This window comes from Choloepus didactylus, chromosome 4 (genome assembly GCF_015220235.1).
Source record: "Choloepus didactylus isolate mChoDid1 chromosome 4, mChoDid1.pri, whole genome shotgun sequence".
In the NCBI taxonomy this organism is placed as follows: Eukaryota; Metazoa; Chordata; class Mammalia; order Pilosa; family Megalonychidae; genus Choloepus; species Choloepus didactylus.
Genome location: NC_051310.1, coordinates 110,209,025 through 110,221,541, shown reverse-complemented (window position 1 = coordinate 110,221,541; position 12,517 = coordinate 110,209,025). Strand labels below are relative to the sequence as shown.

General features: G+C 47.5%; 1 protein-coding gene across 2 annotated transcripts in view; it reads right to left on the bottom strand.

Moving 5' to 3' along the window:
* Nucleotides 1-1,359, bottom strand: part of ITGA11 (integrin subunit alpha 11) — a 120,676-nt gene extending 119,317 nt beyond the window's left edge. For both annotated transcript variants that reach the window (XM_037833575.1, XM_037833574.1), the window contains exon 1: nucleotides 1,230-1,359. In XM_037833575.1, coding sequence (XP_037689503.1) covers nucleotides 1,230-1,281 — 52 coding nt within the window. In that variant the 5' untranslated portion in view covers nucleotides 1,282-1,359. The remainder of the gene's footprint in view (nucleotides 1-1,229) is intronic.
* Nucleotides 1,360-12,517: the final 11,158 nt, after the last annotated feature.

The following is a 12,517-nucleotide window of genomic DNA, read 5'->3' as shown; positions in this document are numbered from 1 at the left end:
AGTGTCCTATAGTTGACTATAGACCCTTTCAGAAGCTATAGGCCAACAAGAGGGCGCACTTATTTACACTGGTATTCCTGCCCTGGGGTGACTGCGTACGGGCTGGTGGGCCCTTACCCATGCTCCTTGCGGGGCTCTTCTCCTACAGTCACCGCATCCGACGCCTACTACTAGCCCCAGCCCCGCCTGGAGCCCTGGCATTAGAGAAGGCAAGACCAGGAGATCTCCAGTAGCCGGTCCCTTAGGAGGGGTCTGCTTCCCGCAGGAGCAGCCCGGTGCGCGGAGAAAGGTCCCCTTAAGTTTTCGCAGTCGGTAGAACAGCGCCGCTGGCGGAGGCCCCCGCATGGCTGGTCCGGCCCGGGGAGCTGGTAGGGTTGCGCAAGGCCAGAGGACCTCACCGCCGGTAACCCGGGGCTGGTCTCTACCTCCCGGCCGCGCACCGCCGTCCAGAGTGCCGCAGCGCCCGGCACCCGGAATGCATTAGGCGGCGGCGCGCGCCTCGGCGACAGAGACGGCGTTCCCGGATTATTGAATAACGGCATAATTCCGAGAGCAGATTGGGGGACGATGCCCCGTCCCTGCAGCGAATGTCGGGTAACGTTTCCGGAGCCACTGGACCGCTGGGCTGCACTCCGCCGCCTTCGGCCGGGCGGGCGAGGTCGACCGCCGCCAAGGGACCGACCGCCTGGGGCTTCGTTCCGTTCCCGGCCGGAGGGGCTCTGGACAGCCTTCGGTTCCAGGAGCTTCCCCCAGGCCTCTCGGGGCCACTGTGCCTGGCTCTCCAAACTCCAGGATGCTCCCCCGCGCCAGACAGAAGCGCAGCCGAGGCGGCCTTCCCCTTGGCGCGTGCAGTCTCCTTCCTCAGCCGGGGCAGAGCGCCCTCTGCGCACGGAGACCCTGAGTGTCCCCGGCGGCAGCACCGGGAACCCTCGCATGACCATTGTAAGTAGCCTAGGGCGTCTAGTAGGGCCACCAGCCCTCGGAGCTTTTCAATTTGAGCCTCTTCAACTCTTCCCAAACACACCAAACTCCGGGCTCGAAGTCGCCTCCGCGCGCCTCTTTTTTGAGAAACTTGGCGGATCCGCTAGACTCAGCCAGTTCCCTGGGGACCCACGTCCCCAAGAGCAGCCAATGCCCGATCCAGGGAGACGCACGGCGTCCTGCTCCTGGCAACCGGCGGGCCGAGGAGGGGACCCCCAGAGGAGAGGGAAGGCAAGGGGGGCACGTACCTGGCCACAAGCTGAGCGTCCAGGCCATCAGGAGGCCCCGGGGCAGGTCCATGGCCCGCGGCGCGGCGCCTGGTGCCGAGTGCGGCGAGGCGGCGTGGGGCAGTGAGCCAGAGCGGCAGCCTGCTCGGCGAGGCGCCTCCAGCCTGCACTGCACTGTGAGCGGCGCGCGGGGCTCCCTGACAGCCGAAGCTCGTTCAGAGGAAGTGGGAGGGCTCGAGCGGCGGGGAGGGGCGCGCGGACACGACTCCGGCTCTGGCTCCAGTCTAGCTAGGCCCCTCTGCCACCTGGGCAGGCGGCGTGCTGTGGCTTCGACGCTCCCACCAGCTCTTCTTTCTTAGGAGACAACTCCAGAGAACGGCTCCTGGGAACCACCTCACCCATGTAGCGCCTCCCTTCCCTCCAAACCACCCACCAAATTCAAAGCATGTTCAGGGAAAGTTGTTTATATTTCCATTATACAGAGAAAGGAGCTTCATGAAACTGACAGAGGTGTCTAAGGTAATCCAGGGACACCGTTGGTGACTAAGGTCTCCTCTGGCCAAAGGGAGTGGATGCACCTTAAAAGTCCATTTTGAAACACTCTCTGCCTCCCTGCAACCTAGGATTCAAATATATAGGCTTCACTGCTTCTTCTGAGCCTGCAATAAATGCAGATCCCCCTCCATTCCCACCCAACTCCACCCCTAAACACCCCACCCCAACCATTCCAAGGCATCCAGGAAGACCATGTGACACTTTTACCATAAAAGCAAGGCTCTTCTTAAGAACCCAGCCAACTTTCTTCCCAGCCCTTCTAACCACTGGCAATTAAATCCAATGCACATTTATTGTGTGAGCTTTAAATCAAGCCCTGGACCACAACCCGTGGGTGTGGAGGCTGGCCTTCCCAGCAGGGGACAGAGCCCAGGCCGAGCGTAGGATGGCAGCAAGTGTGTGGGCATGTAAAGCTGGAGCAGCAGCTCCACATCACTTCTGCAGGAAACCCTTCCATGTCCCTGCCACCACTGCCTGCCTGCACCAGATCAGGCCCCCAGATATGTGCTGGTACTCTCTTTCTCTCTGGTACCTTTTCTTCATTGTACTTGGTAAAGAAATTAGACTTCAACTGTTGTGATCATTTGATTAGCTTTTCTCTCCCTGTCTAGACTTAAAACACCATTAGAGTGTCTGTTTGGTTCACTACTGAGTACTCATCTGCCAGGACCCGGTACGGATGGATGAATGGATAAGTAGAGACTGTGTGTGGGGGCACAGAGGGTGGGGTTTCCTGTCTGGGATGGATTGGAAAGGTTTCCCAGAGGAGGTGAAATTTGGGTTGTGTCCTGGATACTGAATTCCTTTTCTTTTCTCTTTCTTTTTTTTAAGGAGACCCAGGTTCACACAGGTAGAGTGGGGGACCTTGTGTCTGCCTTCTCAACATCCATCCTCTCTTTTCTTGGAAACTGCCCTGGTTTTTATTTGGGTATCCTCACCCCTCTCATTCAGCCCACAGACTTTGGGGGAAGTTGATTCCATCCCTGGGATGTGTGTGTGTGTGTGTGTGTGTGTGTGTGTGTAGAGAGGTGTGGATACAAGTTGAAACACACCAGCGTATTGCCATCCCCTGGCCATAGTTTCAGGGAAGACCAATGTGACAAAGGAAAACATTTCCTAGGAAACAAGCTTTTTGGCTCTTCTAAAAGAGCACCCAGAACCAACAACTGACTCTTTCTCCTTCCCTGCATCCACTCCCAAGCTGGAACAAGGGAGCATTTAAATTTGCAAGTTGACGGGTTTGGCATGGGGAGAGAGGATGTCTGGTCTTGGGTTGAAGTGGGCACTTGGATGACAGAATTCAGAAACTAGGTCTAGAAGGACCTTGTTGAGCCCCCAAGACAGCCACCCCTTAAACCCACTCCCCTCAGGACTTCCAATTATGTTCCCGGTTATGTTCCCTTTACTGTTTAAGCGGGTTTGAGTCAGGATGCTTTGAGCCTAGAGCATCCTACCTGATACAGCTAACTAATGGGTTGGAACCCAATTTCCCTGCTTCCCACAAATCCTTGCTCCCCTATTGGTTTTCAGATTCTAGGTACTTGGAAATTACCTGGAGTGCTTGTGAAGAATGCAAATTCCCTGGAGATCAGATATCTCTGGTGGGGCATCCCAGGTCCCTCTGATGTGCAGATGGTCTGAAGCTGCACTCTGAGACCATACACTGCTTGCCAAAGGATCTCTCTGTGGTTGGTGTGCTGCTGCCAGTTTTCCACTAACAATTCTACCATTCATTACTAACACAGCCACCCATCAGAGGCATGAGAATTCTGAAGGAAGGTGTGTGTGCTTTTGTGTAAGGCAGGAGGGTGATGGGGGAGGTATGTGCCTTCACTTACTCTTTTAAACACATATCTAACTGCCTACTGTGTGCCCCATGCTCTGCAGGACATACAGGTGGAGAAGCCCAACTTGAGGAGCTGGTATGGAGTTGAGAGGATGAGACATAATCTCACCAACATTTAAACAATCACACAAGGCAGCAGCATAGGATGACAAATGCAAATCCAGATTCTAAGGCTGGAGAAGCTCAGAGACATGTATGCAGGGCTCTATGGAAATACTGGGATTTGAGCCAAGCCATGATGATAATAATAATGCTTTACATGTTTATAGTGCTTTTTAATTTAATTTTTAATTTAATTTTTTATTAAGATGCAATTCACATATCATGCAATTCACCCATTTAAAGTGTACAAGTCAGCAGTTCTTAGACTATTCCCAGGCTTATGAGACTATTACCACTATCTAATCCCTGAACATTTTCATCACCCTAAAATGAACCTCTATTGGTGGTGATCCCCTTCTCTCCTACTCACAGGCCCTGGCAACAAGTGGTCTATTTTCTGTTTTTATGGATTTGCCTATTTGGATATTTCATGTAAATGGATCATACAATATGTAGCCTTTTATATCTGGTTCCTTTGACTTAGCATAGCATCCTCAGGGTTCATCCATGCTGTACCACATATCAGCACTTCATTCTTTTTTAATGGCCAAATAATATTCCATTGTATGGATATACCACATTTTGTTTATTCATTCATCTGTTGATGGACATTTGCATTGTTTCTACCTTTTGGCTATTATGAATAATGCTGCTATGAACATTTATGTACGGGTTTTTGTATGAACATATATTTTAAATTCTCTTGGAATCATTTGCTAACTCTGTGTATAATTTTTGAGGATACAACATCTAGACTGTGTTCCACAGTAGCTGCACAATTTTACATCTCACCAGCAATGTATGAAGGCTATATATAGTGTTTTACTATTTTTGAAATCCCTTTCACAGCCACAATTTCATTTAATATTCACAATAGCCTTGCAAGGAATTATATTCACTTTTTAATAGATGAAGAGATTGTATTGGTGAAGACTCTTTCTGTGGAAAGTAACAGAAACGCAACAAAAAATGTCTTAAGCAGAAACAGGAATGTACAAGCTCAGGTAAGTAGGAAGTGTAGAAGTGTACTGGCTGCAGGTATGGCTAGATCAAGAGCCTTGAGTGAATAATGTTACTTTTTGCTGTCTTCTCTTAGCTTTGCTAAGCAGCAGGGAAGGTATCTCTTCCTGTCTATACTTGACAGATTCTGAAAGGAGAGAGAAAGCCTTCCTTCCTAGCTCCAGCAGAAAAGTCCAGGGTTCTGGTTCCTGCCCACTGCTGGATCTGTCACAGTGTGGAAATGGTACCATGATTAGCCCAGCCCGGGGCATGCCCATCCCCGAGGGCTTGGGAAGAGAAGAGCCATCATGACTGACAGCCTCCCCAAGACCAAGTATTATAAGAGAGGAGTTCCGCAAAGAACCAGAAAAAGGGAACTGAAAAAATCCAGAGATGCTAAATCTACTTCAAAAACTCTAAGCTCAAAGTAGCAAGGGATTTGCCCAAGACCCCACAGCGCCTATATGGCAGAACTGGGATGGAAACCCAGGCCTTTTGACAGCAGACTTAGAACTCATCACCTCATCACTGCTGGATGTGGAGAGGCAGGTGTTCAGGCTGGGACCACATGAGTGTGTTTTGTCCAGGGAAGACTCCTGTGGGCAGGTCCTCTGCTCACAAGCTTTCAGTCTGAGCACCTCTGCTTCGTGAGTGCCCCTGGACTCCTCGGTGTGGCCCTGGCCTCTGTAAGAAGGAAAGGTGAGGGGACGCCACCCCCTCCGAAAGGACCCAACTGTGGGCTGGGGCCCTAATGACAGAGGTCTCGGTGCAGCTAGGGCTAACTCACTCTTTTTCCTGAAAGATACTTGGGGCAACCCGATCTGCTTTCAGTTTGGAGAGACACTTCTCTTGTCCTACTCCTTCTCTGCATTTCCCACCCCTTTGACCTAGGGTGAGTATTCATCCTGCTTAACCCATAACCAAGGGGATTCCCCAGGGCTGGGTTTTCAGTCTCAAAATCAGGACCAACCTTGGCAAACTGGGTCAAACTGGTCACCCTCTCTCTATCTCTCTATCTTGAACCCTCTGCCCTACTTTCTTCAACTTTCTTTTCCAGCTCCCTTTACCCTCCAGGTATGTCTCTCTCTCTCTCTCTCTCTCTCTCTCTCTCTCTCTCTCTCTCTCTCTCTCTCTCTCTCTCTCTCTCTCTCTCTCTCCTTCCCTCTGGTTGTTTCTCTCCACTCTTCTCTTCTGTGCTTCCAAAGCTGCCAACATCCATTATCAGTATATTGGGGCATGCCCTGACTTCTAGGTTCCTTTCTGCCCCTCACTTTTCCCCCTCCATTGGATCTGGTCTTCTCCCTGGGCCTTGTTAGTTGGTATGTCTAGGAAATGCAAGCTCTTTTTTTTTTTTAAGATAAATTTAAGCAAACTTACAGTTACTGGGAAGGCACATTTTCTGCCAAAAAATGATATAATAAATTCCAAAACCCCAAAGAAAAAAGTAGAAAAGAAAACCACAAGATAGCGTTTGTTATCTGCTGTTGGAATAATGCGTGCCGCTGTTCAGACCAATAACACAGACGATGGGGAGGTGATTGTGTGTGTCATGCATAGATGGGCTTGCAGGGCTTTCCTTGGTTTCTCTCTATCATGCCAGGTCTCATCCCTGCCAACAAAGCAAGGTGGGTTAACTTAGAATAGATATATTTGCAAAGGTAGCTTGTGCCGGCCTCAGCTACTTTCTAGTTCAGAGTCTGCTGCAAAATGTTGGAGTGGGATGAATGAGGCCATCCTTCCTAAACCCCAGTCCTGAACCCCAAACTCTTTCCCACTGCCGAGGGTCAACGGCTGGGCTTTGTATCAGAATTAAGCCCTGTATACGACCTAAACTGAATCCCGGAAGCTATTTTGTGATCTGTTTCTCAAGCCACAAGTATGTACAGCATTCAGAGTCAAGACATCAAAGAGAAGGAGGGTGGCCACAATACAAACAGACACGCAGGATGGATAAAGGAACATCTCTTTGAAGAAAAATTTTATCAAAGGACGAGAGAGGATGAAAATTTCCTTAAATGTCTAGAGTTATCAACCAACACCCTGGTTCAGAGAGCATTTCTGAGGGGCTTTGGTGAGCTCAACTCTTGACATGGGCTCAAACTTGAAGAGCCATGTCAGAGATGACAATCTCAGTGTAACAAATAGCTGCCTTCATGTGAGTGAGCACTTAACACGGGCACAGTGCGGCTCCTGCACCATCTTACATCCTAAGCGCAGCCCAGGAGGCTCTGCAGGAATGGATGTCAGCAAGAGGCCCTGAAAGTTAGGCACTGATTGGAATGCACAAGGACAAAGGTGGACTGTGGAGGGCTCTTGGAGCAGAGTCATGGCATGAAACAAAGATGTGGAGCATAGTAAGGAATTCCCGCGGTGCATCAGGATCAGAGCAAGGGGCGGTTTGACAAGGGAACAGGGAGGATTTACTGAGCACCAAGCTGCGGGTGTAGTGACAAACCGGATGTGGTCCTTGCCTCCCCGTGAAGTTCCTAATCTAGGAGAGGAGGGAAATGCCTAAATAATAATCAAACAATGGCTTCTATTTATTGACCACTTTATTGAATGGGATACTTGACTTCCATTGTTTCCTATAATCCTCATGACAGTCTTATGAAGTAGTATAATTACTATCTGCTTTTTAGAGATGAAGAAATTGAGAGGTTCAGAGGTGAGGTCCTGGAACTAGTAAAAGGAAGACCCAGGATTTGAACCTGGTCATGCCTGATTCCAGATTCTGAGCTCCTAACCCCTCGACCTCACTTCTTTTTAGTGCTAGACTGTAAATTGTATGATGATAAGAACTATACTAGAAATTCAAACAAAATGCCAAGGAAGCACTGAGGAGGGTAAAAGAAAGAGGTGACATCTGAGCTGGGCCTTGGAAGTAGGAGTTTTTCAGAAGGTAAGTGGAGACGGGCATTCTAAGTAGCGGAAACTGCAAACATACAAGAGTCTGGACAAAAGTACAACAGATCGAGCTGAACCCAGGGAATGGCAAAAAAAATAGAGTCAACTTAAGTTCCTGTTTATTCAAGGATCAGCTCCCTGTGGTGCGTTTGGGGAAAGGGAGTTTGCTTCATGTCTGCTGCCGAGAAAGCCACCTGGGAGGCACATCTTTCGTTTCTGAGTCTGTCAACTTCGAATCTCTCCATCAGTAGGAGGAGGCGATAAGCAGATAAGCTCCCTTTCTCTGCAGGTTTCCAGTGGGCATGATTGGGCCAAACATACGCACAAATACACACACATACACGCACATACACACCAACAATAAACAATACTGTTCAGATACAGCACAATCCAAATCCGTAATGACGAAGAGAAACATTTCCCAAAGTAGACATCATGTATACAGAGTACCCTGTGTGTTTTGAAGATACCACTTTATCCATTATTTCCAAGAGCAGTGTTGCTTCCTTTCTCCCACTTTCAGATGATGGCTAAGTGGCATGAGTCACAGGGCCACGTCTCTGTGCCAGGGACAGAGCCCTGAAGGACATTCTGGCTACATAAAGGCCCAGATAAAACTTTTCCGATTTCAACCCTTCTCTTTAGTTTGTGGGAGATCAAATTCCAAGGAGGTTGTAAAACAGTGTATTATTACCCCTGACAAGAAACCCCTAGTTTTGGGGAGGAGAGGAGTGGTGAAGAGATAAGGGTGGGAAAATAATTTGGGGTCACATTGAGAGGATTTTTAATGCCATACCAGGCGTACAGCCTTCGTTTGATAGGTAATGAGAAGCCTCTGGAGGTGTTGAATGAGACTGGGGGAGAGAAGGGGAGGTTTATGTCCCAACTCGTCAGGGGGACAGAAGCCTGTGGCCCTTTGGCCAGTTCAGAAAAGCTCTATAGTGGAGGTGCCACTGCCCCAAGAATCATCTTTCAGACTCTCCTGCACCCCCTAAGACATCATGTGCTTTCATAGGCATCCCTCAAGCTTCCATGAAGATGTGGGTGCTGTTCTCTCTGCTCACACCCCCACCCTCTACCAGTCCTGCTGTTCACTGGATCAGATCTATGGCCTGCTTGACCTTCAAGGCTTTGCATAACGGAACTCATTCCTGCCTTTCCTATTTTGCTTTCCACTGCTCTTTAAAACAAACCACGTCCTCCTGTCTGACCGGTACGCAGCATCCCTGGAACACTAATCACGGGCCCAGCCACCACCACTGCCTAAGCACCGACCATGGACATGCCCTGTGCTGAGGGCACCATAAAGTCTCACCAACCCCCCAGCCTGCAACAGGGCTTTCTATTTCCTAGAATGGATGGTGCTGCAGACATACTCCACCCGTATTCCCTCAGCACTCACCATTCCATGAATGCCGGATCCTGTGCCTTCCAACTACAAGCTTGAAGGTGTTCTCTGGCCTCTGGAGCCCTCTCAGCAGACCGGTGGTGCTGGGGAATTAACAGGGGCAGTTTTCAGTCAATGACTAGTGGGAGTTGGTGGATAACTACCCCAGCTCCCACCCCTCCTGAGGAACAACTCTGAGGCGTGTTCTACATGTTTTCCCAGAGGTCCCCAGTGATACTGAGCTCCAGTTGCCCACAGTGGTAACGTGCTTACTGGCGCATCCTGTATTGGCTTCCTCCCTGTCCCTGTCTTACTTCCTGGTTTCCTTGCCTGTGCTTCCTGGGATCAGCTCCCCAGGAAACTACTTGCCCTTAAATCCTGTTTCAGTATCTACTTCCAGGGGAAACCAACCTAAAGCACACGGTTTAGAGAGGTGAAGCAAGTTGCCTTGAGCTGCATAGTTAGAAAGTGGTAGAGTCAGGAATATGGGTGGGACACTGAGAGCGCCTCCAAAGCGCTCTAATTATACTGCTTCCACACTTTCTCACATCTGTGCAAGCACCTGGAATGTCTGGGAATGCCAGAAAGTCTGCTGTTCGAATTTCTGGCTCCAGGCACAGTCTTGGAAAAAGAAAATTCTCTTTGGGCATCAGACTAATCTATCCAGCTATATCAGCCACTCAACCCTAGTGTGTGCTTATTTATCACCTCCTTTTCTCCTCTGAGCACCGTGAATTGAGTAGGAGCTATACTAGGGAAGAGAAGAGGGGTCATCTTGCATGTAATGTGGATCGGGAGCACCAGCCCTCATGCAGTTAGGGGACCCAGGAGAAGGAAGCGGCCCCTCGGAAAGGTGGTGGAGAGGGCCATGAAAAGGAGCATTCCCTGTTTCCCCATGTAGCTGAGAGCTGGGCTGATGTCCTCAGGCTGGAACAACATGTGAGGATTTCTGAGCACCGCAAGTTGCATAACTTGGAAGTAGAAGAGAAGAAGGTAGAGGAGCACATCTCAAGACAAACCATAAAGATGTTCGTGACAATATGGCCCATGATGAAACCCACTATCTGATCTCTGCCTGCAGTCAACCTCGCTAAACCCAAAGGTCAGAATTTTAAAAGGATGCTACCTCCCTCTATCTCCCCGTCTACCCAGAAACTGGCCACTGGGTTAGGTAGAATCCAGAATTGAGGAGCTGACCTCGACCCTGTGATCACACACCAGTGGGTACCTGTTCAGAGACTCTGCTTGTCCATGCTTACTTCTGCAAAGAGGACCCATCTCCTGCTCTGCCAGGGGAAGCCATCCCCAGACTGCTCCAGCTGCTGCTGCTTGTTCTCAAACATATGCCAGATATAAACAATTCCAAAGAAATTTGCAGCTGGGGCAGAGGCCACTTGATCGGCGTGGGATATGGTGAGTGGGGATGTTTTAGTTGATGATGTTTGGGTAAAAAATACCTCCAGTGGCATTTTTTTTCTCTGCTGAGCATTAGTGAGAAAACTGTGGATGTGAGTGTTGAGCTTAAGGCCTCTTGAGAACATGCTCCTCAGTGAAGTCCCAAATCAAGCATCAGCTGGAGCACTATTGCAGTGAAAATGGAGTCACCAGCTTCCTTGGTCTTTGCTGATTCTCAGAACAGGCTCTGCAGATGGCTGTTGGCCCCTGAAGTTGCTCATGGGTCTGTCAGGAGCACAGAGAGTAGTGGTTAAACATTTAGGCTCCAGGGTCAGAGAGATGTGGGTTAGAATCCCACCCAGCCCTTCATCAGCTGGGTAACTTGCCACTGGTAACTAACAATTTCACTGCCTGTGAAATGAAAATGATCCAACATCAAGCTCTTATAGAGTGCTTACCAAGTGCCAGATACAATCCTAAGTACTTAACATATCTTAACTCATTTAACTCATTGAGTAATCACCACAACTTTTGAAGTTGGTGCTCTCATTATTCCCGTTTTACAGATGAGAAAACTGAGGCACAAGGAGGGGCATAAATTGCTCAAGTACACAGTTGAGCCTGTATCTGGCCACAGGCAACCTGGCTCAAGAGAGGTGCCCTCCACCACTCTGTAATATTGCTTTTTGGGTTGGTTGCTGAGAGGAATAGATGAAATGCAGCTTATAAAGAGCTTTGCGCAGTGCCTGGCACATGGCTAGCTCTCAATAAATGTTGGCTTTTATTATTAACAATGTATGAAACTGCATAAAACTGACTAATTGAGCTATCAGCACCATTTGAGATTCTTAACAGTGCCTGGCATTTGTTTGATTGCATATATAAGGTTAAATTATGTCTCTCATGACCCTCCTGAAGCCCTATAAAGGCAGTGGGGCAGTTTAGAGTGGGCATGATTATCCCCATTGGACGGATGAGGATATGAAGATCAGTGACTTGCATAAGGTGACACATTAGCTCTACGGTCATTTTGCCCTTCAGCAAGCCTTCAGAGCCTTGCACCGTGTGGGCTGAAAAATATGCCAAAGGACCATCATTAATCGATTCTTTACTAGGTTTAAACTGGATTCTATTTAAACAAACATTTTTGTACCCAACTGTACAAACTGTGATACAACCAAAACAATTTATTATATGCTACCTTTTTGCACTAGGGATATGAAAGGATTATAATAAAAAGCAGATACCACAAACCTATAAAATCACTGAAAAAAAAAAAAGATAAAAGTCCAAATTTCAACTAATAGAATTAATATTTGTATAGCATTTTCCAGTTTATAAATACATGTGATTTAATTTTAATCTCATAACAATCCACCACTGGACACAATTGTGCCAGAATTCTGGGTTTAGGAGAGCTAATATAATAGGCAATAATTTAACAATATTGAAATATCCTAACCTGATTGAGTTTTTCCTGTGTGTTCTGTCAATTACCGAGAGTGGTGTTAGCATGTCTCACAACATATAACCATTCTGGATCCAGAATGGTTGTATTCAAATCTCAGTCCTGCAATTTGCTAATTCCGACTTTTGGCAAGTTACTTTAGCTCTTGGGGCTTCAGAATCCTCTCCTATTAGGTGAGAGTATGTACTTCATGTGGTTGTTTTGAGGATTAAATGAGCCAATGCACGTAAACTGCTTGGAAAAATGTCTGTCGTGTAATAAGTACATGGTATTTGCTTATGTAAAAATAAAAACAAAAATAATCTCCCTTCAAAATTATGGATTCATATAGCTCTCCTTGTAATGTTGTTAACTTTTTATTAATATATTTTGAAGATAAGTTGTTAGGTGTATACAAATTTAGAATTGTCATATATTTTTTTCTTAAAAAATTTTAACTTTATTTATGAAAAAATTAAAACAAACAACAAAAAACCCACAATGTTTCAAATAAAACAAAGCAAAAGATTAAGAAAAACAAATAACCTAAAATAGCTACTTTGCTTCCAACATGTTCCTACCATACCCCAAGAAAATTAATAAACTATATCCAAAGGAATAAGAAAAACAAATAATCTAAAATAACTGCATTGCTTCCAAGAATTGTCATATAT